Source organism: Anopheles ziemanni, chromosome X (assembly GCF_943734765.1).
Source record: "Anopheles ziemanni chromosome X, idAnoZiCoDA_A2_x.2, whole genome shotgun sequence".
Lineage (NCBI taxonomy): Eukaryota > Metazoa > Arthropoda > Insecta > Diptera > Culicidae > Anopheles > Anopheles ziemanni.
In genome coordinates this window covers 4,606,808-4,634,653 of record NC_080707.1, presented here as the reverse complement: position 1 = coordinate 4,634,653, position 27,846 = coordinate 4,606,808, and the positions used below count along the sequence as shown (strand labels likewise).

Below are 27,846 nucleotides of genomic sequence, written 5' to 3'. Positions count from 1 at the left end.
GTGGCACATAACCGAAACGCACGGCAAATGAACACGAGGCGCAAATAAGCTAGAATAGTTAGTTGGGACGCGTGAGTGTGCTGTATTGCAGTACCCGACTGATGTAAGACTATATAAGACGCAGTTCGGTTAAGTAAAGCGTAAGCAAGAGCAACTCAGCCGGTCGCGTCTGGTCTGGTGCATGCAAATGTTCCCAAGCAAGGGTTAGCTTCCAGCTGTCGATCTGTTCTGCCTCGCGTCGACCTGCTGAGGCCGAGGACGCTCTAGTCTCCAGTCGACCAGGCAGAGGATGCGCAGATACGCACAAATCTCACTCATCATTCGGTTTATCCTCCCCAGTTGTAGTATTTTAGTTTGCCGTAGTTCTCGCGGGTTGTAGTGTATAGTGTGTAAGTATGTAAAGAACAATAAGCGCAACCCCTGCGTCGACCTCACTGGCACTGACTTATGCTTACTAGAATTCAGGTGATTCTCGCTGGCGAAAAGCTAACACGTGCCGTTAAGTCTATGTGTTTTTGGTTAAAATATCAAGCTTTTGCCAAAAGGTGCTCCTCAGCGCCAGCATCACCTCGAACACCTTTATTCCTAATAAATTGCTTGCGCCCCTCTTCGGCTTTAGTAGTGCGTAAACTACGATTCTCGACTTAATTTCACTCATCGTTTGCATACAGGTCCAAGCGGTGTAGATGAGCCACTCGAAAGCTCCGAAAGGAGTGTATCCTCTCAGCCTGAGCTCGACAGTGACTAACTAATGGCTGGTGATTGGGTTTTGCCCACCGGCCGCTCTGCACCGTTTTTCGTTTCACACCAAGCAACACATCGATTATTATTGTATTTATAAATCACTTGCCTCCTTTCCGGGTGCTTGTTTTTCTTTGCTGGCATAGTTGTTTTGTTTTTTTTTTACAGTAATATCTTTCAGCAGGGACATCATCAGCATCAACCACCGAACCTGAAGCAAATGCTGGAATGCGACCGAACTCCACCCGGTCCTTCCTACCTACCCTAATATAGTGATGCTCACCCGGCTGCATATTATCACATTTTCAGGCAAATGCATTGGGGCTTGCACGAAGGTGTGTGTTCATGCGATGAGCAACTTTGAGCGAAAAGTTCATTTCCTATCCCCTGTGCTGCTATTTTCCTGTTCCTTCCTCGTGTTTGCCGTTCCACACTTCTCGGTCTCCTGCTTTGCGCAACGTAAAACTCCGGTTGTAGTGCCGATTTGCTGCTCCGAATAGAACTTTGACAAAACATCAGGGAAACTGTCTTATGCATACCGTATGTTGGCTGAAACCGTAAACCAGAACTCATACAGCTTTGCTGCACTGTGGTGTCCTTCTTTTTCGGCTTGCACACGCAAAAGCAAGCATTTTTCGGAGGACCTACAGTATCGTTGAAAGTTTTACGTTAGGAACATTGCGAAACAGCTGCCCCCTAAGAGCAAAAACGCAAAGTCAAGGTGAAACACAAGGCACATTGGAAAATGTGTGCACGATCCGACTCCAACCCAGTGCGGTAGATGCTACCGCACACACTGGTGGTTGGATGATCGGTCGCCGATGGTAACCGCCAGCCTCCGACTTTCGGAAGGCCCGGAGAATGGCATCAAACATGGAAGTAATGAACGTGTTCATCGGTTCAACCGTTCGTGTGCAATAGAAGGTGTCAGTAGGGAAGGAAAAGAGACAATGTACAGCGCGGACTATTCGATCGTAGCGATTCGAACGGATCTGACGTGAATCACGTATCCTTTCGAAAGGCAGGCAGAATGAACTCCAGCAAAAGGGAGCAAGTGAAAGTTCAGTGCCCACCATGAATGACGGTGGCGACGAATAAAGTCCACTGCTGTTTGCCCGTTAATGTAAATGGTGTAACCGACACAAAGGGGGTACTAGAAGTGTAGCTCTGATATTTGCCAGCTGCAGGATTCGATTTCGAAAAGGGATCTTCGTGGCAATGCATTTGTGTAGCTGCACAAGCGTCGATGGGTGTGTGTGGTTGTGTGTGTGTTTGATAGGAAAATAAACATTTGCAGTTGTGTCTGAACGTTTTTGGAGCCGCTTGGTGGTGGGTTCGGCAAAATTAGTGGTTTGAACTACCGAGTTGCAGTACCGCTGGATGGCTGATTCGGACTCTGCGTGTCGTCGGCCAGACCTTATCGCTTCCGTGGCTCAGTGGTACATCGCGTCCGCCGGAAATACTTTCACTCAAATCCGCTTGATGGTGTTGCCCGTGAAGAAGATCGACATCCGGCGGCTGAACGTCATCGGTTCTTCGTCGTCGTCCTCGTCGTCGTCGTCCTCCTCGTTGGCGCCACCGGTGCCACCTCGGCCGGTGACGTCGAGACCCTGGCTCCGGTACCGGTTGTACGGTAGGCTGCGCGGTATCGGAGGCGCCAGCGGGTTCTGACCCTGATCGTCCGAATCGCAGAAGCCTGGATTCAGGATGATGTTCGGTACCAGCTCCAGACTATCCAGTTCCTCCTCCTTGTCGTTCGCTGCTTGCGAGCAACACACACAGACACACACGACGAGTGGAGCGAAGATCGTTCGTGATCGCGATATTACGGTGCGAGTGTTTCGAGCGAGGAGAGTTCAGTTCGTGCGTTAGTAACACGTCAAGTATTTGTGTTTTGGTTAGTTCGGTGGCAAAGGAAATGAGTGAGAGCGGGAAAAAAAAGTATGTTAGAGAAACGGTAATAGAAACGGCTGAAAGGCAGCCATTTCTGCAAATTCGATAGTGTTCATATTTCTTTGCCATCTGTATGTATGCGTGTGGGGGTGAGTGAATTTTTATATAGAGAGATATATAAACATGTCGCTAGGGTGAATTGAAATCAGGTAAACTAAAGTGATACTAAACGGTACAGATATACTGGCTATATAATATATCATACACACGGTTAACAACGAACGCTAATTGGCTAGTGGGAGCAACTCTAGAACAAAAATAGTTACCGAAGGCACAGACAGACACGGGAACCCTTCCTGCAGCAGGGATCTTCGAGGAAGGACACCGAATAAGCCTTCGAAGCTTACCGAACATTTCAAGGATAGCAAACGAAGAGGATTAGATCTCACTGGGTTCAAAAGACTCTGGAACGTCGTCGGTGGAGGTAGAGGAGTCTAGGAAGCTCCTGGTCTGAATACATGCAGGCAAGAAGTTCGGCAGTAGATTCACAATCACCCGGTTTCTGTGCGTGTTGTGTGTTGTTTACATTCGCTTTCTTTCACCGCACGATGATGCAACCAACGAGAAAGTAGATGGCCCTTCCGGACCGGAAGAGTCTTGAATTGGTTGCCCGCTTTCAATGCGGTTCGTTTCGGATCCTTTGCGAGCACGGTTGAATGATTCATTTCCGGTGTAATCTATCGACAGCTTGACAGCTACAAAATACTACAGGAAAACATGGAAACGAACGAGCCGTAGCGCTCGAACGACGAATCGAACGGAAAGGGGACAGTAAAAACTCAAACTAAAGCACATCCGGTTTTGGCATAATCGGATCAACATTATTCTTTCAACAAACGTTTTGCAAAACTGCACGACTACTAAACGCTAAGCTTGAGCAAACGAATGGAGCGTCCTAAGTGAAACAACGTAATTGATCTAAATGGGACTACAAGCTAAATGGATGAGGCTCCATCGATAGGATAGAGGCGCCAAAAGCAAACAATAACTAAACACTCGTTCCGATAAGGGGTAAATAAACAAGTCGGTGTCTTGCAGCTGGATCGAAAAAAAAAACGAAAGACTACATGAAGTAAATAGTAAATGCCCGAGACAATTTTGACGAACGGATCTCGCTCATCGAGCTTGCGTTTGACCTTTGCGCTTCGGAGCACGTTTTTAGCACCGGAATACCATGCTCGAAAAAAAGCGTTTTAAGAAAACCACCAAGTGGTCGCTAGCTACATACGATTGCGGTGTGAAAAAGAAGAAGAAAAAAAAAACCAAACGGATGGAAAAACTACGTACGAGATTCTAAATACAATTAAGCGCTACGTTGCATTCGAACAACTCTACCGTAACCGTGTAGGAGAAACATCTAGCGATGTCGATAGGAACGGAAAAAAAACGTGTAAATTGTATGAAAATAATACCGCATAGCAAAACGCACGGAAGTACACACATACACACAGACAGCCCAGAAAGGCAACCGTGGCCTGGATGTCGTGGAGTGAAATCATAAAAGTATCAAAGGACTACGCTATCAACGCAACGCATGTGATGAAGAAACGAGAGCAGGACAAAGGCTAGCAGCGGTGGGAAAAATCGTTTGTACTACCGGCTGGCTCGCGGCACTCCTTGTACAGCACGATGCACGTCCCGAGCGAGAGGATGACCAGCGTTCCCATCACGATCCCGACGGCCGCTATCCACACCCGCGTGTCGAAGTTCTTCGCATCGATCATGATGCGCCGCACGAGATCTGTCCGGGGCAACAATGTATGGGAGAACGGGGGAGAGGAGAGTTGACATTAGGTAGTGGGCTTTGTGTGAGGTGTCGCCACCAGGTGCACAGAGTTTCGTGACAACTACTACGTACTGTCGCCTGAATCGGATCAATTGGAAACAGAAGGAATGAACGCCTGACGTCTAGGTTAAAAGAAGTTGGTCGAGCGAAGCAGTTCTTTTTGCAATAGAATAGCTTAAGAACATTCAACTATACATCTATCTCTACACCACCATGTTGAGGCGTTAGAAAAAGGTTCCACACCTGTTCGCCAACTGTCGAACTGGGTTAGGCTCAGCAATCAAATGAAGACTGATCATCAAATGAATATTCTATTCAATAAACGACTAGGCTAAGCACTGGTCTGAAACATTTCGAGATTCATGGATCTCCTACGGATCACAAATCATTCTACAAATTATCAAACTTAAAAGATATGATGATGATAATGATTCACAAGACGATACATGGAACTCCCAAGATTAATGTATCTACGTAAATCTTAGGAGAACCAGCAGTCTGCTGCTGATATATAATATATTCATGTGTGTTTCCTTACTTCGCTCGAGTATAACATTGGGAAACAAACAATTACATTCCAAAGTGAAGGTACAATATTAATTGACTCAGTCGACCCTAAATATGTTGGCCAATCCTAGTTCGTAGCCCAAACATTCTAAAAACATACTAGAATTGATCAACATATTTAGAGTTAAACGTAGAAATCAACACTGTACCTTCACTTTTGGAAGCACCTGCATATTCGGTTTGTTTTTGGGATGAATCCTGACGAATTGTGTATGCGAATGTTGTCACATACAATATGAATTTAGAGTGATTCATGAATCGCGTATGACATATGGTTTGTTGTAAATTAAAGGTACAAAGCTCTAGATTGAAACTCTGAGGAACTCCACCATCTCCAGCTACCGTACCTTTCTCTTCCATGCGCGGCTGCGTAGTGGACAGGATGGTGACGATCTCACCGGCACCGAGCTGATTGTTGCCCCAGATGCGAAACTCGTAGGTGGTGTTCGGGATCAGATGATAGATCTCCAGCTGGCGCTGTAAGGGAAGACGGGATCGCATCAAGTGAGCACCAGCGCTGCTGACAGTGCCTGTTCCGTACGTACCGCATTCGGGCTGATGTGGCGCGGATCGATCGTCTCCCAAGGCAGCTCCGGTTCGTCGACGCTCTCGCGCATCTTGCGCATCTCGGCGGTGAAGTCGCGTATCGCGTACCCGCCCGTCCGGTTGGGCATCACCTCCCACACCAGCACCGCGATGATGGTGGACGCGCGGACGTAGAAGTTCGACACCGCCAGCGGTGGCGTCCGCACCTTCACGTTCACCTTCAGCAGCTCGACGAAGTGTTCCTCGGACGCGCCGGCCGACTCCTCGCTGCTCTCCCCACCGTACCGCTCGGTCGTGCCGTTCTCATACCCTGAGCTCGCGTCGCTCGGCTCGAACGCGTCCGCCGGAAGTGTGTGGTCGTTTCTGCTACTACTACTACTACTGCTGCTGCTGCTGCTGCGGGTGTCATTGTCGGAATCGTCCGCTTGCTCCGCCGCCGGCTGCTCCTCCAGCACGGTGACCGTGGTGAGGGTCGGTATCGCCGCCGAGCAGGTATACCGGCCGCTGTCCCGAGCCGTCAGGTTTGTCAACACGAGCGACCCGTCCGTCTGAACACACCAACATGAAACAAAGAAGAAAACAAACGTTACTGGGATTGGCTTCCAACACTAAGTGCGCCTTTTCCCGTCGCTGCTGCCTACAAACAATCGAGGGAATCTGGAAGAGAAGTTGGGAACTCAACCGATAGGCTTTTACCTCTACTTCAGTAGGACGATTCACCATCGGAACAACGCATTAGCACACAAACCCGCGCTGATAGGGGAATGTGTTCGAATATGCACCCTCAAAAAGGGTATACTTTCGTTCTCTACATCCAACAAGATGACTGCCAAGGTGATCCGTAAGGTAAGGCGCTGGCAGAAAGCATTATTTGCTCGCAATACAACAGTGATGTCAAACTCGTTTGACCTCGAGGGCTGTATTTCCTCCCACAATAGGTTTTAACACTATTTATTCACTTGTCTACAAAAATCGGTGTAAAACCTTTGCTCTTGTCAACCGCCGTACATTGGCCTGATGTGGATCAAGGTGTTATGTCACTTTCTTATAGAAATTATTTAAATTGACCTTCGCTCAGTTCTTCTGCTATTCGCAGTTCGTAAAAAATATGTCACTATTCAAACGAAATTGGCTTTCGTTTATTCAATTATTTGAAAGGGGTCTGCATCTAATGAAAATGCAACATACAATCTTAAGTAATATAAATAACTAATTCTTCGGAAAACCAAATCATAGCTTAGCCTGCAAAAATCGGGGGTTTAATAAATGTTATAAACAAATTTAATCCAGAAAGATTGTACTTAAAAAAGTGTGTTAAAAACGTTTGGCAGTAAACGTGTTAATGCAACACATCATCTGTCACTATACCTACTATATACTTAATTACTTCACATTCTGGCGGTACATTTTCACTTGAATTTGTTATACTTGAGCAAACGCTACGAAAAGTGTCTCAATTCCGTTTATTTTAACTCAAAGCAATTGCTTTAAATCATGCTGTTCATCCTTGGTGCATATTGGAACACTTTCACCTACAATGTTGCCCCGACGGTATGGTGCAATCACAAAGGAATCACTCGTTTCACCCTTGTGCGTTTGTGTGTATGTTCCTATCGATTATTAACCCGCGATTGCATGTTCAAACTCTAGGAACAGTAAGCTGTAAGCTGGCATGATTCCTTCTCCTGGAAGTCGAAGTGGAAAACGCAACGATTCATGTGACGTGATTTTACGAAATCACACTGCAATTGTTCCATCGCCCAGAAAACCATCTGGATCGATTCCCAGGAGTGGGTTTGCAGCTGCTCCTCTGTGCCGTTTCGAGGTACGAGGTACGCAAGTAAGTTTCACATTAGGTACTAGACTTGTTTTGAAATTTATTCTTCATGTCAATACGTTCGTTTTGAGACATATTTTAAAGAACGAGGATTACATTCATTTACTGCAAATGGGAGATGAATAGCCACTGTTTGGAGGACGATTGAAGGCGCAGCAGTTGATTTCTTTCACCCAATCGGGGTTGGCAACATCTCCCACCCTTCGAAATGATCGTCCTGCTGCCAAACGAAGGAAGCGAAACGAAACGGAAAAGAAAACGGATTAACGAAATCAGCCAGCGGTATGTTGTTTGGCGTCTCTCCGTCTTTCTCGCCTTTAGCCTCGTGAAGTTGATTTAATTTTATTTTCATCACGCCCGGTTTGAAAAAGAATCGAAATGCTGGAGGCTTCCGCCCCGGCTTCGACGTGTCGTTAGGCCGAACATCTGTTCGGCAGGCGGAAACATACATCGCCGTATATCACAAACCCCTCACCCTCGGGTGGCGGTGGATGAAAAGGGGAAGGAAAGCGAAACGGGGCGAGCTACCGGGAATGCGGTACCAACCATGCTTGAAAAATTCATGATGCGAAATTTGTTGATATAAAGCGATGTTTTTTTTTTCGCCCCGGGCTTTTTGCTCCCCGGGAATGAAATGTTTGCGCAGCCCTTTTTACCAACTCGTGGCTTTGCCACTGACAGGGAGCACAAGGCGAACAAACTTAATTTTGATGGTACGGCTCGATGTGGAAAATGAAGTGGAAATTAAATAGCACCATAATCGCTTCATATGATTTAATGAAATAGCCAACTAAATAAACGCATTTTAGATAAACACATTTCAAACAAACGCACGGAAAAATGCTGAAGCTGTGTTGGAATGTTGTATTAGTTTAGATGAGAGCCACCTTTTCAAATCGAAAAAAGGGGTTTATAAACATACCCTTACGAAACCTCTTTCAAGGTGACGTGAATCACGCCATATACTTGCACGAAACACAGCAGAAAAGATGCGCTCAAGCAGATGTCAATTTTATTAGGCGATGTTGATTGAAGGGAATCCCATCGCAACAGCATCGGGTTCAAAGGCTGACCCGGCTAAATGAAACAAACCGCTGTGCCCGGATTGAATTTTTCCGAACAAACCACCGGGCGCCTCCATCGGGTCACGTACTGTCTTTTGTTATTGCGATCCTCCCCCCGGCACGCCGGCTATTGTCACCCCAATCCAATCAAATCCCGGCCATTGATGTGGCGAGGCTGGTCCATTTGCCCGGCTGTTTATTTTGTTTCGCCTTCGCCTATTTGATCCCTCGTTTCTTTTTTTCTTTTTTTAAATCGTTTTCGCTCGCAATCATTGTCGATTGTTGAACCGAACTGGCGAGGAAAAATTTCCTCCAACGCATTTGAGCTTTTCAAATGGCTTTTGACAGTGTTTTGTACCGGGTTTCGCCATTGTTTGCACAGTGCTTTACGAACCAAGTTTGCGAATAGGGTACAATATATGTTTTGTCAAAAATGAGCTTTCGTTTTTCCAAATATTACTAATTTCAGATCGCCTTAAGGTTAAGGTACTTTTTACATAACGTACAGATATGTTGTATGTTCTTAGTCACTCTTTTCAGTGAATTCTTTGTACGACAAATTGGATTAAGTTATTCAATTCATTTGCCGATCCGTTTCTAGATTCCGTCCAACGTATTCTTTCTTTCCGTTTATTCTTATTCGGAAAATGCTCTTCCATTATGTCTATTGTCAAGTGCATTGTTGATTGTACGCTTTGAGCTCTGCTTCAGCTGGAGAAGCAAAACGTGACACAATTTCGAAAACCCCGTCCAAATTTCAACTGCACCCCGAACTCGATATTCGTTAATTGCCGCTTCACCGCGCCGGAAGTTATTATTATTTTGGCTCCCTTCCTTCCGCTCCCGAATCGGTGTCCTCCGCCCTCCGGAAGCCCCCGGGCGGGATGGGATGGGATGGGCTTTAGCGCGAGTTACAAGCGCCACCGGACGGCCATTAAGAGGCAGCCGAAACGATGGCCGCTTCCGGTTGGTCACGGTGGTGTCAGTTTTCGGACGGCTGTTTTGTCACCGCCTTTGCGTGACCGTCGGCTATATTGGTCGACGTTTTCCCAAGAAAATCTGTCGGCTGGGCAGTTAAGCGAACCGGAATGGCCGTTTGGAACGCGTTGTGTAACGCTAAAGTGGGTAAATAAAGCTTGATTGATGTTGAGCACAATGTGACTATTTTCGATCGAATGACATCCTGATGTTTTTGTTTTTGTTTTTGCTTTCCCTGCACCTTACCTTGCGGGAAGAATAGCAGAATGAAACTTTTGTTCGAGATCGCTATCGTTTGTTGGCGTCACGCCCTCAGGAGTATAGACTAGTGTTGGTGCAATCAGAACTCGGAAGGTTCACTGATTTGATCCCTTGACGGGAATGAATTGAATCAGATTTGAACTCGATTCAACTCCAGTGGAACGATTGATTTTGATTTGATTTGATTCTATTTAAACTCGATATGATTCAAAACGATAACTGTGTTCCTCACCTAACATATACAATAAGTGGAAAAAGGATTCCCTTCTTTATCCTTTTTCCATTTACTTAAAGGAACTCGTTGAAAATAAAGCAATTTTCCAATGGAAAATGTGTTTGTGAATTACTTCTAACCTTCTGCATTGTTCAATTATTGATTGTGGTCTTTATTTTTTGCGTTGAGAAATAAAGTGCATGAGAATTTTAGTTCACTCGTGCAATTGATCCGTGTTGTTTCATTTGAAAATAATTTTCAACTACGGGAAAAAGATAAATTCAGTTTGGTCTCACTAGCATGTTTGTATTGCTTCCGATTTGCTGAACTTAAATGATTTGGGAAGCGAATTTGCAAATTAACACTCGAGACACGATTCGATTTCGATTTTCCCATCACTAGTATAGATTTTAGGCATGTATTAATATATCGATGCAACTTAAAAGTAATTCCCATTAATAAGCTTTCAAAACTAGTTAGTCAAATTTGATTTACGAACACAACTTTGCGACAAAGTAGTCTTAAAATATTAATGAGAATTTAAAGCGCGAGCGGGAAAGAAGCAGCCAAGGACAACATTGTCCGCTGCGATGGTAAGGTATGGGACCCTCCCGGAGCACCACAATTATCAATTTGTTCTGCAATAATAACCAGGATCATGTCCTCTCTGTCGTTCGAATTTTTCCCCGGTTTTCCACCAAAGCTAGTCCGGCGGGACCCCATGCGTCCGGCTATAATGTGAGTTATGATTTACGAAGGTTTACGACCTGCTCGGGTGGTGCCCGACCACAGCGTCGGCGGGGTGCAAATTGGCAGAATGTCGTCCGAGCACGCCACGCCGGGTGGCGGGTGCCGTAATCCGATTGGGTCGACGAAAGCCACCCCCAGTCGGGTACGGAGTAGTTCTCGGCGGAGCAACAATTTCTTGGGCGAGGCCACGCACAAAGGAGGCTGCTTTATCGATTCCACCGCCCGACCGGTGGTAAAGCGAAGGTCAATGGATCCAAAAAGGGTCGTTGTTGTCCCGAGGCCGGGATGGAAATGGAAAATCTCGAGGCGTACCGCGGCCGAGAGCTAATTAGAATTCATGCCAGTGTAAGCGTGCGAGTCGTGCGGCGTTAATCCGGATCTTTACACCCAAAAATCGAATAACCGAACGTCGTCAGCATTTTCGACACCGCAGCGTTCAAGTTTCAACTCTTGTCCGCTCGACGAAGGGGCTAAAAAGCAAAAGACAAAGAAGGAACAGGTTGGTCAGTAGAAATCCAATGGCAAAAGTGGGCAAAGGACGACTCATAAAACACCCTGCTGAAGCACTTGCCGCTGGACGCAAAGTGCTGGCGTAGGTAAACGGCACCGAAACACACCACGGTCCCTCATTTGCAGATGAGCATAGTTTTCCTTTCGCCCTTGCGCAAAAGCACCAGATGCATTCAAGCCGCACGAGAAATCGCCAGCTCATCTCTACGGCGAGCTTTCCGATGGGGCTAATGTTGACTAGTTTGAAGGCGGGCGTCGGACCGGAGCGGTACCGTTTACGAGTGCTACTTAAAACATTCATTATTTCCAACTGAGCCATGCACATTACCGGGAAAGGGAGAAGGGCCCATTAAAAAACTAGAGCTACATCAGTGGCACTTGTACCAACAGAGAGCTCGTGTTTATTTTCCACTCGTGTCTTTGGCCGCTCCGTGCCATTTCCGGCTAAAGCACCATCGCCAAGTGGATTTATTGGATGTACGACTTTGCAGTAGTTTTCTTTATTTACTTTTTGAACAAACTTTGACTAAAAGACACTCTTTAGTTATTAACGATTGCGATTCCTTAATGCGATGACAGGATATTATCACAAAGCAGCGTTAGTGTAGCTTCTCGCGTTGTTTTCAAACGAAATATAATGGTCGAGCGTAAGCTAGAGGAAATGTTGGAACTCTTGCCGGTAACACGTCCATCAGGGTTTTCCGAAATTCCCATCGAATCATCATGAGTTATGTAATCCAGGCAGCGATCATAGAAAAACTCCACTATCGCCCCAGGAAAGTAATAATCGGCAATAATGAAAGTCACAGCGGGTGCGGCCACAGGAAAACGCAACCAAACGAAACACAAAAAACCCACACACAAGGGCATTAGAACTGAAATGATTTTTCACAGCTTTTCCCTCCGTTCCAACCGGTTCCCATCCTTTTGCCCGGTGCAAACGACACCGAACAAAAGCCGAATCTAAAAGCCACCCGGAGGGATCCTGTTTGTGGTCTCTCTTCTGTACTTCCGTTGGCCCTCAGACCAGTATGGGACCACTGAAGGGGTAGCAGGGCTACAGGGTTGGCTAGCTGAAGGTGAGACAAATTCATTAGCGCAAAAGCCTTATGTTACACATACGCAGCTATACATACATACCCACATATCCTGCAGTGACAGAAGAATGGAGGTTGTTTTCCAACCCGTGCCGACCTCAGCGAGCGCAACAGGCTCCAACAAAACCCTACCATTGGGCATTGAAGCCCTGTTTGGCTGGTTCGGTGTCACCCACCAGGGAACAGTGCTGGGGGGCGTGAGTAGGCAGAACCAGAAGGTGGCAGAAACAAAGGACACTCTTTTGAAACAAAACCCCCTTCGGTTCGTTCCTGTGCGCCTTTGTTTGACATGTAGGGCAAAAGCCAGCCCTCTTTGACTTGGGACTGCCGCGTAAACCCGTAGTGTCCCGGTCGTGGTCGCCTTCCGAGAAACAACAGAGCGATGTACTATACCACCGATCCTATTTTCACCCCGTGTGTGTGTGCGGGTGTGTATGTGATCCGAGCTAGTGGTGACAATAAGATTGTAGCCTGAGTCCTGAACCACGCTGTGGGGGTGTGTATTGTTCAACAAACCAAAGGATTTCTTACGAAAATGCACTTCACATCAAAGAATCTCTACTCTTTGGGTGCAGAATTCCTTGATACCGAGGGAAGTGAAGAGAAATTTGTGTGAACATTGTTTTTGCAATGTAGGGTTCCGATACGCAATATTTACTTATCAACGTTCAATTTAAATCGACGGCGAGTAGTCAACTTAAATGTAACTTTCTCGAACAATCGCACCTCCGTCCACCGAATGGAAAGATTCGTTCCCATCAGCATGAGTGCTCGGGAGGTGAACGGCCTAAAGCCGATAGATTGCCACAAAATGCAATCATGTTTATTTCCCTGCCACTACCGGACCGATTCACTTTAGTGTTTTCATCATCCGCCGAAGGAATGACAGGGCAAGCACCTGCTCGGTCACCTTCTACCATCCTCCAAACGGTGGCCCACATGGGGGTATCGTTTTCATGTGTATTTTATGCCATCCGGCTTCCGGCGTCGTCGGGCTCGGTCAACGAATTGTCAACGAATAGACATGTTATGACCGGCGGAGCCTACTAGGTTCGTTCGACCTGAATCCCTACCTTGACGGTCTTCCTGTTGGCAAGGTGCCGCTTAGCCATAGGCTACCGAAAACATCATGTCCCTTTACTGGGCTCCAAGCTGGGGCATGTCTATTAGACTGGTTTCACTAAAAGCGAAGATATGATACGAGAAGGTGTGCAATAGTTAGGGAAAACCAAAGAAATACAAACACAAAATGTACAACCATCAACTTGGGATTATTCCGTCGATAGTTACTGCTTCACTGTGGTGTCGGCAACCTGAACAGGTATTTTCTTCGATGAAGGAGATTGAGAAGGGCGTGACAGTGTGGCCACAGCTCAGACTGATCGATAGCGTAGTGGCAGCAGTTCGAACAGGCACAGAGAGGAAGAGTGTTTCACTTACCTGAAACTGGTGCACGTCCTCACGGCGGCCCTCGCGTACCCATTTAACCGGATGCTTCGAGTCGCAGCGGAGCGTGAGGTTCCGGCCCTGGTCCACTACGTACTCCTCGAAGATAACACCGAACGCTCGTGTGACGTAGATCACTGTGAAAGGTTGGATGCGAATTAGATGACGCCGTTGAAAGGCTACGATCAAATGGGATATAAATGTTTCAACACACATTCTTGGTAGAGCGGTCCTGATCAATCCCTGGCCAAATCAAATTCAACTGGTTCGAAATTCCTAAAAGGCACAATGGACTCTTTTGCAAAGTAACACGGATGCACTTTTTACATGTCTACTGATTTATGAATTGTGCTAGGAAATATAAATATAAACAAACATGGTGACAGTAGTCAAGTTTGACAACTAACAACCTAGTAAAAGTGACAAGTTGCGCTAGTTAGAGAAATTAACATCCATTGGATTGTTTATTTCTAATGTTCGTGGTGAAAAGCCTTTTGAAAAGGCCAAATCAAATGGAAAATGCATTCAACTGTGTTGTAGTTCGACCGTTTGAGCTAAGTCGGAAGTGAATTGCTTCGCGGGTCCCCTCATGAGCCCGGATATGTGACCTTAGTGGGTTGTTTTAAAGGTGCAGCTTCGAACCCCAGGTAGGTAAAGCATTCCAGGGATGGTAGAGACATTTCAGCTCCCGAACCTCTGAACCTTTTCTACGGGGAACCACCCCCGGTGTGGGCGGGTGCAAAAGTAGGCCGGAGTCTACAAATACCCACGTTTACTGCAAGGAATCGATATGTGCGGCACCATCTGACCACCTAGCCGACCCGATTGGTCGTCCAGAAATACCTTCTTCCTTGTTCATGGTTTGCGCCCGGAGCACAGGGCTTTCCTTTGTGGAAAAATCGACCGAAACAACACCACCACCCGTGGGAAGTTCCATAAAGTGTGTGTGTGTGTATGCCACTGTAGTTTGCTTTGCCGCCGTGAAATGATTTCCATGTGAAAGTTTCTAAAATGTGCCTCATGATGAAACAAAATGTCGCATTAAACACTTCTCCCCTCCCAACAGGCAACAGGCCACACGAACCGAATCGGATCGTGCGGGGACAAAGAGAAGACACACCATGCCCAAGGCAACCAGAAATTGGATTAAACCTGTCGCACTAACACCCAGGCACCGGAAGGCACAGTTTTAAAACGCAAACATCGCAAAAAGTGCTTCGGTCCTTCGGTTCCCCCCGTGGCAAGGACACGAGCTAATTTGATGTCGGCGGGGGAAAGCAAGGGGCCCGGTTGGTGCGTGTGAAGTTTGGCAAATAAATTAGTAGCGAAAATAATCCACCCCCTACCCGGAATTGACAAACCCCCCCCTGGAGGGGAGGGGGCGTTGGGAAAGGTTGGTGAAAGTAGGGTGAACGACAGCACGACGACGGGGAGGTTCTTCAGCCGGAAAAATCGATTCGATTCCGTGGTTTTTGGTGAAACAAACGCAATGACCGGGCTGGCCGTGACACGGGACGTCAAGCACGAGGCTGGTTACGTAAGGTGTTTCATTTTCGTTTCGACCGGATTGCGGAAACGGAGGTTTCCAAGGGTGGCAGAAAGGGCCACATGCACACACACACACACAAATACACACGCTCTTGATTCCACTTTCGGCCCCGACAAACAGAAGCTCCGATGGCCAAGTTTTTCGCTCTCCAATGGCGATGGCTTTGGCTTAGTTTTCGGAAAGCGTGCCGATTCAAGAAGGCATTTCCGCTTCGGGAGTTCCACCATTCCCGCCCGGGGCACATTTCGTCCGCACGAACGGAGTGGATGCCGTTCGTTACGAGGCGCTACATGGCACATCATCCCGACCGGATGCACTTGGAGCGAAATTGATTGCAGTTTACTTCGCCGTCTTTGCTTCCCTCAATTGTGTGTGAAGTGTGCGAGCGCTTGATCTGAATCGGGTGCCCTTCGTCTTCAGCCAAGATGCCAGCGGCGGAGACACTTGGCACATTGAGCTGATCTAGTTAAGACCGTCGTTTCGTCGCAGTACCGAGGCGACGTCCGCAGTCTATCCATCGAGGCCAGTTGACTTGAATTGCCTTAGATGTTTGAAATATTGCACCAATTTTCCTTCATTCAGCAGTTTGGAGAGATATCTTTCATTTATGTGTTGACACACATTCCTCTTTACTTACAGCAGTGGCTCGACATTGGCCATAGGAAACGTTGCCAAACTACCCGCCATTCCAGTGCCAATACTCTGTTCGGAGGTCGTCAACATTGCAAACAAAAGTCAACGAAGAAGCCTCCCCCATCCTACTCTAAGCTCTGAAGCACAGAAAAAGTGTAAGAAAACGGCCCCATTTTATAAGAACAACATAGTAAAGGCCCCAGAGCGATGAAGGGATTATCAAGCACGACTGAATTGAAAACAAATTGATCTACCCTCGTTGTACTCAACTCATCGTAGCCGTCGGCGTCTACTTCGTCATCAAGATGCATCATCTGGGTCATCATCCAAGCATGCTGTATCAAGTGGTGTTGTGTTCTCGAGAGACGAACGTGAAAGACAATCAGACCGGCTAACAGACGATGGCACCCATCCAACACCCAGCGCGGTGAGAGAGTGAACTTTTGTGTCCTCTTTAATCCCCGTCAAGTCCGTTTTTTGTTACCCTTTGATTTGTTGAGTCATCAGACGTATCACATTTCCGCCATTGGGAAAACAATTGTCCCACTTCATTTGTATTGTTGGTGCTAGTTTTAGTCGAGATGGGAAATAATGGTGGGGACATATCAAAGGACTTTCTATGATGTATCCTATCTTGCAAAAAGATTGATGGTACACTTGACGGGTGTTTCCAATTGATTGAAAGGATTGAAGAACAACACAACAGTACCGTATATTCGCTCCGGGATAGACTGACCGATGAGATTAAAAATTTCACTCAAACCAGCGTGCTTGATGGGCTCCAAGCTCCTGTCGGAACATTGCCAACAGGTTGGCAGGTCGGTACCATCGACTTTCCAGCCCAGTGATTTTCGATCCACTTTGTCCCAGTGGAAACGCTCTTTCAATTCCAGGGCATTTCCACACTGCGGCAGCAAATTCCTGGCAGGTTGGATATAAATAGAGCAAACGATTGAAGCCGCTCGCAGCGTTCGCTATGCAGTTTCCTTCGTGCTCGCCCATCCCTGGTGTGCCATTGTAATCGACCGGGAAGGGGTTCTTACAGGGGATTTAAAAGTTGACTGTGTCTTTGTTGTTCGTTTGATGGACACCAACACCGACGGATGATGGTGTCGATAATGGGAATGGACAGCATCACAAAATACCAGAGCGGTTGCAGGTTAGTTGGATAACCTGTTGCCTTCGGTTCAACGAATACCATTTGTCTTTTGGATATCATCTGGGACTCGGGAGTCCCAGAATGTAGAGCACCTAATTGAAGATTTAAATCTCCCTACGGAAAATAGCTTCAACAAAATGACTGCCAATAGAAGCGCTCTGGAAGTGCGCCGAAACAGCACAAGTGATTACAACAAGCTAAGAGTAACGTGCCTAAGCTGTTCCTATGTCAGTTTTCATCTTAACGAGAGTTGAAGGACTAACATCCAAAAACCGTTTGCTCTCAAACTTTGCTGGCAGCGAGTCGTTTTAATCCATCGCCCCCCTGTGACGTTACTTACGAACAATGGTTGTGGGTGTAATGATGATGGCGGTAATCGAAACCTTTTCAGAGGTATGCTTATTATGTAAATTCCTACGCCCAACCCTTCGGAAACGGGTTTTGATGATGTGCCACTGCTTGAAGATAATCTTTTAGGACATTAGAATGCATGTGAGCGTTCGGTTCAGGCCCTAACCGGATAGACGTATTATTCTAAAAGCAAACTTCCTTCCCGTTACAATCAAAGCAGACAGGTGCCACCTTTGCCACGCTGGTAAATTGAGACATGGTAGCAAGGACCGGCTGCAAATGGTTCACCCTTGACGAAGCGAAATGTACATGATTAATTGAGCAGCTCCCACGCGCACGATGGGATGGTGTTTTCCTCCCCCGGGAGGGGATCGGAAGGATCAACACACATCCACTCGCACTTCCCACGAACAATGGCGGAACGCACATCTTTGGCGAGCGAGCGCACCGGAACACCATGCCCGCATGATGAATTATCCACATTCATTTGGAGTGTATCCGGCTCCGGGGAGAAGCGGAATGCTGCGGAGTAAGTGCGTAGCGACGGTGGAGGCATCTCGCTGAAGGCCATCAATAATCGAAGGCTCCATCAGATGAGCTGTGGGAAGCAGAATGCCAGTTAATTTCTACGGAAACATGACAAGGACTATTCGTTGCGGGTCAGAGTTTGAACTGCTCCGTCTTTTCATGTGGATATTATTGGAACTAACGAGTCCTTTCCACCAGCCTAAACTTGGAGCAAACTCACTTAGCATTCCAAGTCATAAACAAAGGATAACGGACATGTCACATGACCTCACGAACTTATTTAAAATGGGCTTCTAACCGTTCTGTAACACTTTTTGCATTTCTTGAAAGATGGTACGGCTCGCATAGCAACACTTCTGATCCCTGATTAAAGCAAACCGGATCGAAATGTAAAAGCGCGATCTCTCAGGATCAAGATGCCGTCCGCCCATCGTACGGTACATCGGTAGACCATAATTCACAGCAGTTTGGAAGATCTTCCCCTTTCGCATAATTCCACACTCCTCGCCTTTCCCCCGCTCCAGCAGGTCGACTTAATTCCGTTGCGCCGTTGAGCTCCGGTGAAGGTCAAACCAATCAAACCGGGTGCCGGGCATCTCTCGCGTGCGGCGGAGAAATTCCGTACTTGCGTATTGCTCTGAGTGCGCGGGGCGGATGGTAGGGGATTAATTCATTATACGCGGCCATAACACCCGCGAACTCTCCTAACACAGCCTAACATTATAGCTGTATAAATCCGTAGCGAAATTCGCACGATCCAAGCAGTTCCCGGCGAGTAATAACCCTTCCAGCTCAAAGTGATTTACCGAATCTATAACCTCTTCTCGCGCGCTAAGTAGATCGAAAACTCACAGACTTCGAGGGAAAGCGTATGAGTAACCGGTGGGGTAAATCAACGCATCGGCTACGTCCAAGCCAATGCTGGTGATTTTCGGTGGCCCGGACCATTACTTGGCGAACGTTCATCCGTTGTAAACAAGCGGGGCAGCACTCGTATCAAAATCGCATTTCCACCCACTCGTCAGTGGTACGTCGATAATTATTACGCTAAATCAATCCGCTTCGGTTTGTTGGTGGTGTTTTATATATATATATATAGATAGATAGATCTATGTTGAGGCAACCGCTTAATGACCGGCAGCTCCAGTGCGGTTGGCATGTTGCGTAAACATATGCCCTGACGGTGATCCATTGGAGGGCCAACAATAACAGAGATCAAAATATTCTCGTCCGGATCAACTGATAAAACGGGGGTAACGAGAGAAACAGATGCCAGCGGTTTTTGCGGCAACTGCGACAGCAAGTCGGCGCTTCGTTCCCCAAATTTTCTCTCATTTTGTTAGAGTCACCTCAGGAGTTTCACCTACCACGTCAAACGTTCTTCTGGAAGGAAAGATTAAATATCCCCAGCATCTGGACGAGGTGCAGCTGAGATCAATCTGAAATCTGTCTCGCTGTCTGCTATTGACCGAGGATCGAGAGTATTGAAGAACCGGCCACCCAAAACAATTGCGTAAGTCCATTGGTTCTTTGTACCTGCTGGTCCACTTTTCATCTCACGTATTTGTTCTGACATTTTAGGCTCGAGGGTGCCAAACCCTGCCGAAAGGCTCTCGAGAGTTCCTGCTTCAAACGGCAGGATGGTGCATTCTTGAACTCCCGCCCTTCCCCCCGCCGGTGAATGACTATAGTGACGTCTAAAATTCCACAACGAAATTGCTTATGAACCGAGCCCATACAGCAGCTTCCGCCGCGTTCACCGGTTACTTAACCTGAATAAATGATTACCCCGTACGGCTGGGTTACGACTTCCGAGGCAAATGTTTGGTATGCAGTTTATTTGCTACCAGTGGGAAACTAGGAACGACTAATATAATACCACAGGATATACTCACGGTGCATGAAAATTAAAGTATTATATAAACGGCACAGGATGCTCCGTTCGGCGAACATGCTGCCATACTATTGTCGCATTTGGAGGTTCGGATGGAGGTTTGCGCCCGTCCGCGTTACGCTGTCCAGCTGTTGATCGTGGATGTTGCGGTGTGTTGCGTTTGATCGAGGTGTTGTCACCACCGGGAAAAAGGGAAAATGGAAACAGAGAGAGAGAGAGAGAAAGAGTGTGTTGGTGAAAGTGAATTTGGCCACCGATTCGAAGCCACCAAATAGGAGACACTGGGAACGAACGCCACGGAACAAGGGGATTGCCAAAATCGAGCGCACCGATACGCACTTGCACTGGCGGTCGTGAGTCGGGTCCTTCTTCTTCGTAGCACCACGGCACATCCGCTCCGAGCGGTGCTCGCAGCATGGATCGTAATCACGGAATATTCGGAATGCTTGGAATTCCTAGCACTCGGGGACACACAAACTACGACACTAAGACGCCCAAGGTCTCGCCCTGCAGGACCAGGTGACCTCTGGGGGGCGAATTCTGGGCACCACCACAACACGACCGTTGCCACCCCACCGCCACAGAACCGTGCTTCCGGTTCCACCTCCGTACCAACGTCTTCCGGCACCTGGCTGTACGCGTGTGTTTGTTGTTTGTTTTATGTTTCGCAAGGATTCCTCCTTCCCGGAGCACGAATCGGATCGCCACGTCTGGCTAACTGGCCGCTCTGGTGTGATGTGACTGGCGCTACTGCCACCAAACGGTGGTTATACAACCAAGTCTAGCCGTCACCAGCCGTGCGCCTGATGTCGTGCTTCTCCCGCGCGTCATCATTGTTGTAACGCCGTGGCTCTCTCTCTCGAGCCAAAGGGGGAATCGGCCGAACTGGAGTCGCTCTCAATCAACACGACGCGTCTTATAGAAACCATCAACTGGCGCCTGCTTTCAGCGCGCACGCCCGAGCATCATCCACACACAATCCAGCCGGAGAAAGTTTTTCCAACCATTTTCACACACACTCTCTCTCTCTCTCTTTCCATTTCTCAGCTTTCTTCGTTCGATTTCCCTATCGTGGACGCGTGTTTCTGTTTTTCCTGCACCCACAAACCTTGTCTGATCGATCGTTTTCGCGTGCTGCACAACAATCCGTGCGACTTGCCGAGCGTCGGAAAACGACTGCCATCAGGATTGCACGCCTTCACGAATCACGTGCCCCACGGAGTAAGGCGAACGACTGCAGACATCTTAAGGAAAATGTCGGGATGCATCTTCGGGAAGCAATTGTTGTATTCTGTTTGTTTTTGATTCGAAGATTGTTCAGTATTAGGAACTGGTATCTATCATAAACTATCCGCACCGTAAAAAAAAGGGAACAAAAACAAATCTTTCATAAACTGTTCCATTAAAGGTCACTCTCTACTGCACTGTTCTGTTAAAGGAAACTGTAGTTCTATTACTTTTTACTATCGCATTCCTGCTTGTTTCGAGACTGTCCCCCTGCACACACAGTTCTTCCTTCTTTTACGCAACACTCACGTAACCCTGTACAGCACTGCGTGGCTTTTCCTTTTTCGATGTGTTTTGACCATTTTTAACTGAGCTACACACAATCTTGGATGGTGGCACATTGGTTGTTTTCTCTTGGCTACCGGCATGTCGGATCTTTTCGGCCTACGATGTTTGACAAAGCGGCACAATGAATCGGGCGAGGCGTACCTTTGGAGTTGTTTTTGCGACACCAGCAACCTTTGTCGAATTCGTCGCTGACGCTGAGGGAACACAAAGGAATTCACCCGGCCGGACACAGCCAGACAGCGTTCGGGGTGGGGTTGGGGTGGACGCGGGGAGCGTGGGTGACGCACGCAATGAAGGACGAACACGGGAAGATAACTCGGTAAAGCACAGGGAAAAATGGGATGCTGTTGGGGAGGGAAAAACCAAAAAGGACACCAGCTCGGGAAGGAACGAGCAAAGGAGTAAGAGAGAGAGAGAGAGAGAAAGAGAGAAAGAAAGGGAGTGAAGGGGGAAAGAGGGAAAGTCCCAACGTGCGTGTCTACAGTGACAGGAGCCGTACACACCGTCCGGTCACGCCGAAAGAGCCGGGAACGAGTTCGCTGTGTGTTCGGTGCCGTCCTCCAATGGATACTGCGCGATTCCGGTAGCGCTTGCAGCCTGTGAGCCTCCGGTGAGATGATGCTGTCGGTTTTCCGGCCTGCGTCTGCGTCCCGTGCCCGGTGTACGGTGAGATGATGAGCAGAGTGAGCCGGTGGTCCCTCCAACACACTCACCATCTAAGTTTTGGGCCCGATGCTGAAACAGTTACAATTGGCATTTGAATTTAACATACCTAAACGTAAAGCTGAGTTGCTTAAAATAAAGAATTCGTGGTTTCGGATGAAACAACCAAATCTGAACATTTAACATTTGTAAACATTTTTAGAAAATTTTGAATAAGTTTCTGAAAATTTCAAGTAAATCAGGTTCAAAGACCAAAGATATGCATACTGAAATAAAGAAAATGTAAACTCCAATCTAAAATGTTAGGACTACACAGGTTTGGGTTATAGATGTGAAGGGTGATATTTTTGGGAACCCCAAATTAATATACCCAATGAATTTTTGAATTTATAAAAGTTATACAATATTTTGGAAAACACCTTCAAATATCTTAACTGAAAATTTCAAATCGATCCGACGTCTAGATAAAATGATATTTGGTCTGAGGTGCAGGAAAACGGAATACGGAAACGGAAAACTCCAATACGCAATGTATGGACTACCCGGGTAGGACGGTTTAACGATGAAATCTGATGAACATACAATACTCCAGGGTTTTCTGGCAACAACAACCAACAATGTCTCACTATTTTGAATTTATTTTATTGTTCGGTGCGCTCAAGATTACTCAACACACGTTGAGAGGGCGCAGCTATCTGAAAGCTTTTGCACACTTGTAGTTTATTGTAGAGTTGTGTAATTCAAAACCAATCGTTTTTGAGATTCAGATTAATTAATGTTGTACGAACAGGAAAGTAAGATCCAAAAAATGAGAAAAAGGAATAGAGGCCCTGCGTTTTTAGTCGCTTGAACGAATCATGAAAGATTTATGACAGGTACATGAAGCACTAACAAAATATTTCTTCGGCCTAGCAAGAGATCACTTACGTGTTGGATTTGGAAGGTAAGCAACTCCCCAATCATTTAACCAGCGAAGTATAGAAGATGGAGAGGAACCGAAAAGAAACAAAAGTGAAACATCATGTAGAGATGAACTTGAATCCACTTGAATCATCGAACCAGGCTGAGTTTGTTTAAACGTTTCGTAGGACAAATATATAAATTCCACTATTTCCCTAGAAAATAACTCACTAAAGGTTTTCCGTAGTTAAACTTGATGCTTGATTGTGTATTCGAAAAGTCATGAGCGCTTCGAGCAATTATTTATCACACGGATTTAGTTCAATGAGGGTATCCTGATCTGATTGGTTTGAGAATCGATACGCTTCAAACTCATTTAACGAAACGAATAAAAATCCGAGTGACAGATGATAACTAATAAGGAGTAATAAAATAAATACTAGAAAAAAAGGTTTAACACCTGCCGCATTACTTTTGGTCGTCCGGTAAGGCGTCGAAGAAGCGCTGCAGTAAGTCATGATCGACGGGAATGATGAGGTTTTCCGCACCGTCCGCTGTTCGCTTTCCACGCAGCATTTTGTGATCAATGAACTCCACCAGTTGGGTACGCAGGGCCTGGTCGCTGCTAACTAAGAACGCCTCCCGGCAGATCCAGTAGAGGTCCTTGAAGAGCATGCCGTTGTAGTTGGGGTTGGTTGGGCCTCCGTTGGCCAGCTGGTGGCGTACGATCGCCAGGTAGACGCCGCGCCCATTCGAGGTGAGCGAGCTGAACACGCTGTGCATGGAGGAGAGGGCGGGAGCGCCCGCGTTGTATACCAAGAGCGACTGCTCGAAGCTAGTTTCGACGTGGTACGGCGCCAGCGTGCTTACATCCTGCCAGTAGAAGTTAAAATTGTTGAGCTGCGTCGTGTCCCACATCATCGGCGCGTTTATGCTGTCGATCGTGGCCAGCAGATGTATGTTGGGGATAGATGCCAAATGACAAAGCACGTTCTGCGTGCGGATGTTCCGCAGTCCAGCGCCGTCCAGATTGTGCACCAGCAGGAAGATGTGCTGCTTCGGTGTGAAGGATAGCTCGCGCTCGATGGCGTCCACTATTTCGTGCGGGTTGCTAGTCGGCAAACGCAAATCGAGCAGGTTGATCGCGATGCTGTCCAGTATTTCTTTCAGCGCGAGACCCGGAAAGAACCCGTTCAACACCAAAACGGGCATCTGCTTGAGCTCTTGCTGCTGGAAGAGTTGCATTACCCTAAGCTTCGAGCCCAACCCGTACAGCAGAATGTTGAATCCGGCGTCCATGATGCCCATCCACTTGCTGAACGAATCCTCGCACGAATCGATCAACTCTTGAAGGGCGGCGGAATGGTTGGTTGCGGGGTTTTCCATAAGCAGCGTATGCACGTCGGCCTCTTGCAATCTGGGAAGCCGGTCGAGCGTCCTGTCCGACGTTGGATTGGCGCGGGAATGTGTAGAAAAGTACAAGTCGCTCTGGACGATGTACTCCGTCACTGGCTTCCGTTTTCCGTCAGCCTTTGGCCGCCGAACCGCTAGTTCCTTCGAACGGTGTGAGCTGTCTCGCGACGTTGGTCCAGGCTGGATGGATTTGCGAGCGCTACCTCGCGCAGGCGTTCGAACGCTAGGACGACGCTCATGCTCCGCCTCGTCATCGTCAGCATCCGATGACGATGATTCGTCTTCCTCGTCACCGGAGGGTTCAAAGTCGCTTTCGCTCATCGAAAAATCCGAGTCCGATTCGCGAATCATTTTTGCAAGCGCTGCAACAAAACAAAACCAAGGACGGTGAAAATCAAATACATCACACACCATGGCTCACACTCATGATGGTTTCACCGATGCAATTACCTTTCTTTTTGAGGCGGCGCGTGTGGGACGGTGTCTTTGGCATAGCACTTTGCTGTGGCGTACGCTGTGCGCTGGCCGATGCGAGCACCGCCATCGAGTCCCGCTTCTTCGGCGTACGAAAGCCAAACACATGCGCCCCGGCCACGTCCTTCTGCTCCTCGAACAGCGTTGTGGCGGAAACCTTCTTTTCGAGTAATTCCAACGATTCGTTTCCGTCGCTCTCAGGCTCACTGTCTTCGGTTGATTCTTCGGCACTGTCGAGACTTATGACTCCGTCGCTTTCCTCCGGTGCAGTGTTAAACGCTTCCGGCATGCGGGAAGTTTCGGCTAGTTCTTTACGAGACATATTTGATGGCTTAACACTTCTACTAGTGAAACGCGTACGATACAATTTTTAACTTTCCATGCACATTCGAACCGTACAGCACAATGTATCAACAATTGTTACAAAACAATAATGTTTTGGCTTCCCGCGTTAAAATTTGACGTTTTCGATTGTTGTCAAGCACACTCAAGATTAATATGGCAAAGATAAGATGTGACATATTTAAAAGCGTGATTTTCAACAGTGTTGATGCTAATATATGTGAATTTCTGAATAAATAGAATCAATTAAAATAAATCTTTGTAAAATACACAAATCACTCCATATAGAAACAAGTATATTTTGCTTTAATTGGTTCGTGAGTTGGGAGATGTGAACAGGTAAGTTGCCATACCAACCACTAGAGGGCGTACATGAAGCAAAAGCTTGAAAAGCTTACAAGGTTTCGAATCATACAACAGAACTTTTGAATCAGTTGCTGGAATGTTTCAAATTAGAAATGGAACAATCAAATAACGGAAAGATAAAAGGATAAAGGATAAATAAAGCCTCGGCCTACACCTTCGTCTTCCTACTGGTTCTCATTTGCACTCGAAGCTATGCAAAGCGCGACATATGCATTCTATTCGAATATTTGAACACTAACGGTTTCAACTAATTATTAACTGCAGGATGAATGCAGGTTAATACACTTTTACGACTTAATTTACTCAGTAAATTATATTCCACAGGATGGACAGCTTAAACCAATGAGTTTAGCCAAAGAAATGAATATGAAACGGCGACGCACTCGCAGCGATCGGACTGTGCAAGGACAACGGTACAAGGCCGGGGCCTCATTTACTCTTTTAGCGATTCCACATATCCTCTTTTAGCGATTCCAGCTGGGATGTACTGTTCCAGTACCGATTTAATTCAACCCACCAACTGATTCACTTATATGATCTGAAACTGGGAAGAGTTGCTTATCTCCAGGAAGTGTATGCAACATTCCGTTAAATGATTCAAAACCCTGCAATAAACTTATGCATTGCTTCTTGTATTTTTAAATTGCATAACTCAGCTAAATACATCCGAATGCATTTTACTCCACATCTGGAGCATCTTGCATCACCTTCCCCCACCAAGTAATGCGCTTGTATTACTGAAGATATTACTGCAAAATTGCTGTTAATTAATGGAAATTAACGAAATCTGCAAGAGCTCTTCGATCAATTCAAGGGTCTTACAAAGATATCAAAAAAATAATACTAACCTGGTGTGACTGCTCATTGAGCGTGAGCTGACCTTTGATTAATTTAACATTTTGCGAGAGAAAAAGGCCGTCTTTGAAAACACAGTGTGCCTCGGAAAGCTGTTACAGTAAACCTATCGGGTGTGGTAGATTGTTGGTGAAAAATGATTCCTGAATCGGTTCAACCCCTTGCTCCAACTCAGGGTGTTCGGGATCGATCGTGCATCGCGAACAAACGAGGCCCGTTTTCTTACGCTTTTTCCCCTTCCCTTAAGCTGTTCGTATCCACATTTTCCAGCAGCAACAGCAGCCCATGGGTGGTCAGCGTCCAGTGGGGAATGATGATCTATCATCTCGAGCTTGGCTGGGAGACGGAGCGAAAGGATAGCTGTCAGAATTCGCGCCTGCTGGCAAGATCAAAGTGTCGACGGGCGGCGGACGAATGCGCGCGCCATCACACACACGCACAAACAGCTCCACAACGCCGTCGGGGGAAGAAAAAAAAATATATCTCCTCCACCAAAACATGAAACAAAGTATGAAACCGAAGCAACTAAACGCCGGGATCCGCTGCGGCGAAATGGGGAAGAAAAATAATCCCGTCGGAGGATCGGTTCGGTCGAACTATGGAAGGAGTGTGGCAGAATAAAATTTTTCACGATCAGTTCTGGTTCGGAATTTATATGTCAGACCCTATATTCCTCCTCCCCCTCCCACCCCTCGACGCATTCGAAACGGACGAAAACTGATCGAAAATTGGGGGGCGAACGCGCGTGCTCGAACGTCGCCACGGGAAAATCAAACGTTCGATTCACCCGGAGGGGGCAGGGTGTAGGGGCACGGGGTAGGAAAAGGGAAACCCATCCCACCGGCGAGCAGCAACAGCGTCCCGGAGTATGATAGATCATCGCTATCGATTTGCTGGGGTTTTGTTGTGTATAATATTTTGGCCTTGCACGGACACTTTTGCCGGTTTGCTTTCAATATTGGGGAAGGCTGCAGAACGGCGGGCTGCACGTGCAAGGAAGCAAACCCCCGAACGGTTCAAATCAATTCGTGCCGAAAACCACTGGCGATGCCTATCAGCGTGGCCGGTTTCGTTTAACGCCGTCTGTGTATCCCCCCCGAGGTTCGGCGTTTTGGACCCCTTTCCGAAGCATAACACCAACAGCTCGAGGAGAGAGAGAGAGAGAGGGAGGGAGAAGGACACAGAGGCTGAAGATGTAACCCTACCATCGATACGGAACAAAGAATTTTTGTGTCCAAAATATCCCAGCTCCCAGCTAATAATTTACATTTATCCATTATTTTGGAGGAACTTTTCCAACTACTCCTTCTGTCGTATGATGAGCGTTCATTTCATCAAGATCGTCGAACTACGTGTGTCCGACAAACCTTCTACGTTCATCCTTTGCGTACTAA

At 47.1% G+C, this 27,846-nt stretch overlaps 2 protein-coding genes across 2 annotated transcripts; both read right to left on the bottom strand.

Moving 5' to 3' along the window:
- Positions 1-2,210: 2,210 nt before the first annotated feature.
- Positions 2,211-19,923, bottom strand: LOC131290904 (uncharacterized). Its single transcript, XM_058320090.1, has 6 exons — positions 19,866-19,923; positions 13,745-13,887; positions 5,593-6,141; positions 5,395-5,524; positions 4,292-4,435; positions 2,211-2,500 (listed from the first exon to the last, which is right to left on the bottom strand). The coding sequence occupies exons 1-6, from the start codon at positions 19,921-19,923 to the stop codon at positions 2,211-2,213; spliced, it is 1,314 nt and encodes a 437-aa protein (XP_058176073.1).
- A 3,485-nt stretch (positions 19,924-23,408) lies between these two features.
- LOC131290607 (origin recognition complex subunit 2) lies at positions 23,409-25,211 on the bottom strand. The gene is made up of 2 exons (XM_058319768.1): positions 24,866-25,211; positions 23,409-24,777 (listed from the first exon to the last, which is right to left on the bottom strand). Exons 1-2 carry the CDS (start codon positions 25,209-25,211, stop codon positions 23,471-23,473), a joined length of 1,653 nt encoding a protein of 550 aa, XP_058175751.1. The 3' UTR covers positions 23,409-23,470.
- Between the last annotated feature and the right edge of the window lie 2,635 nt (positions 25,212-27,846).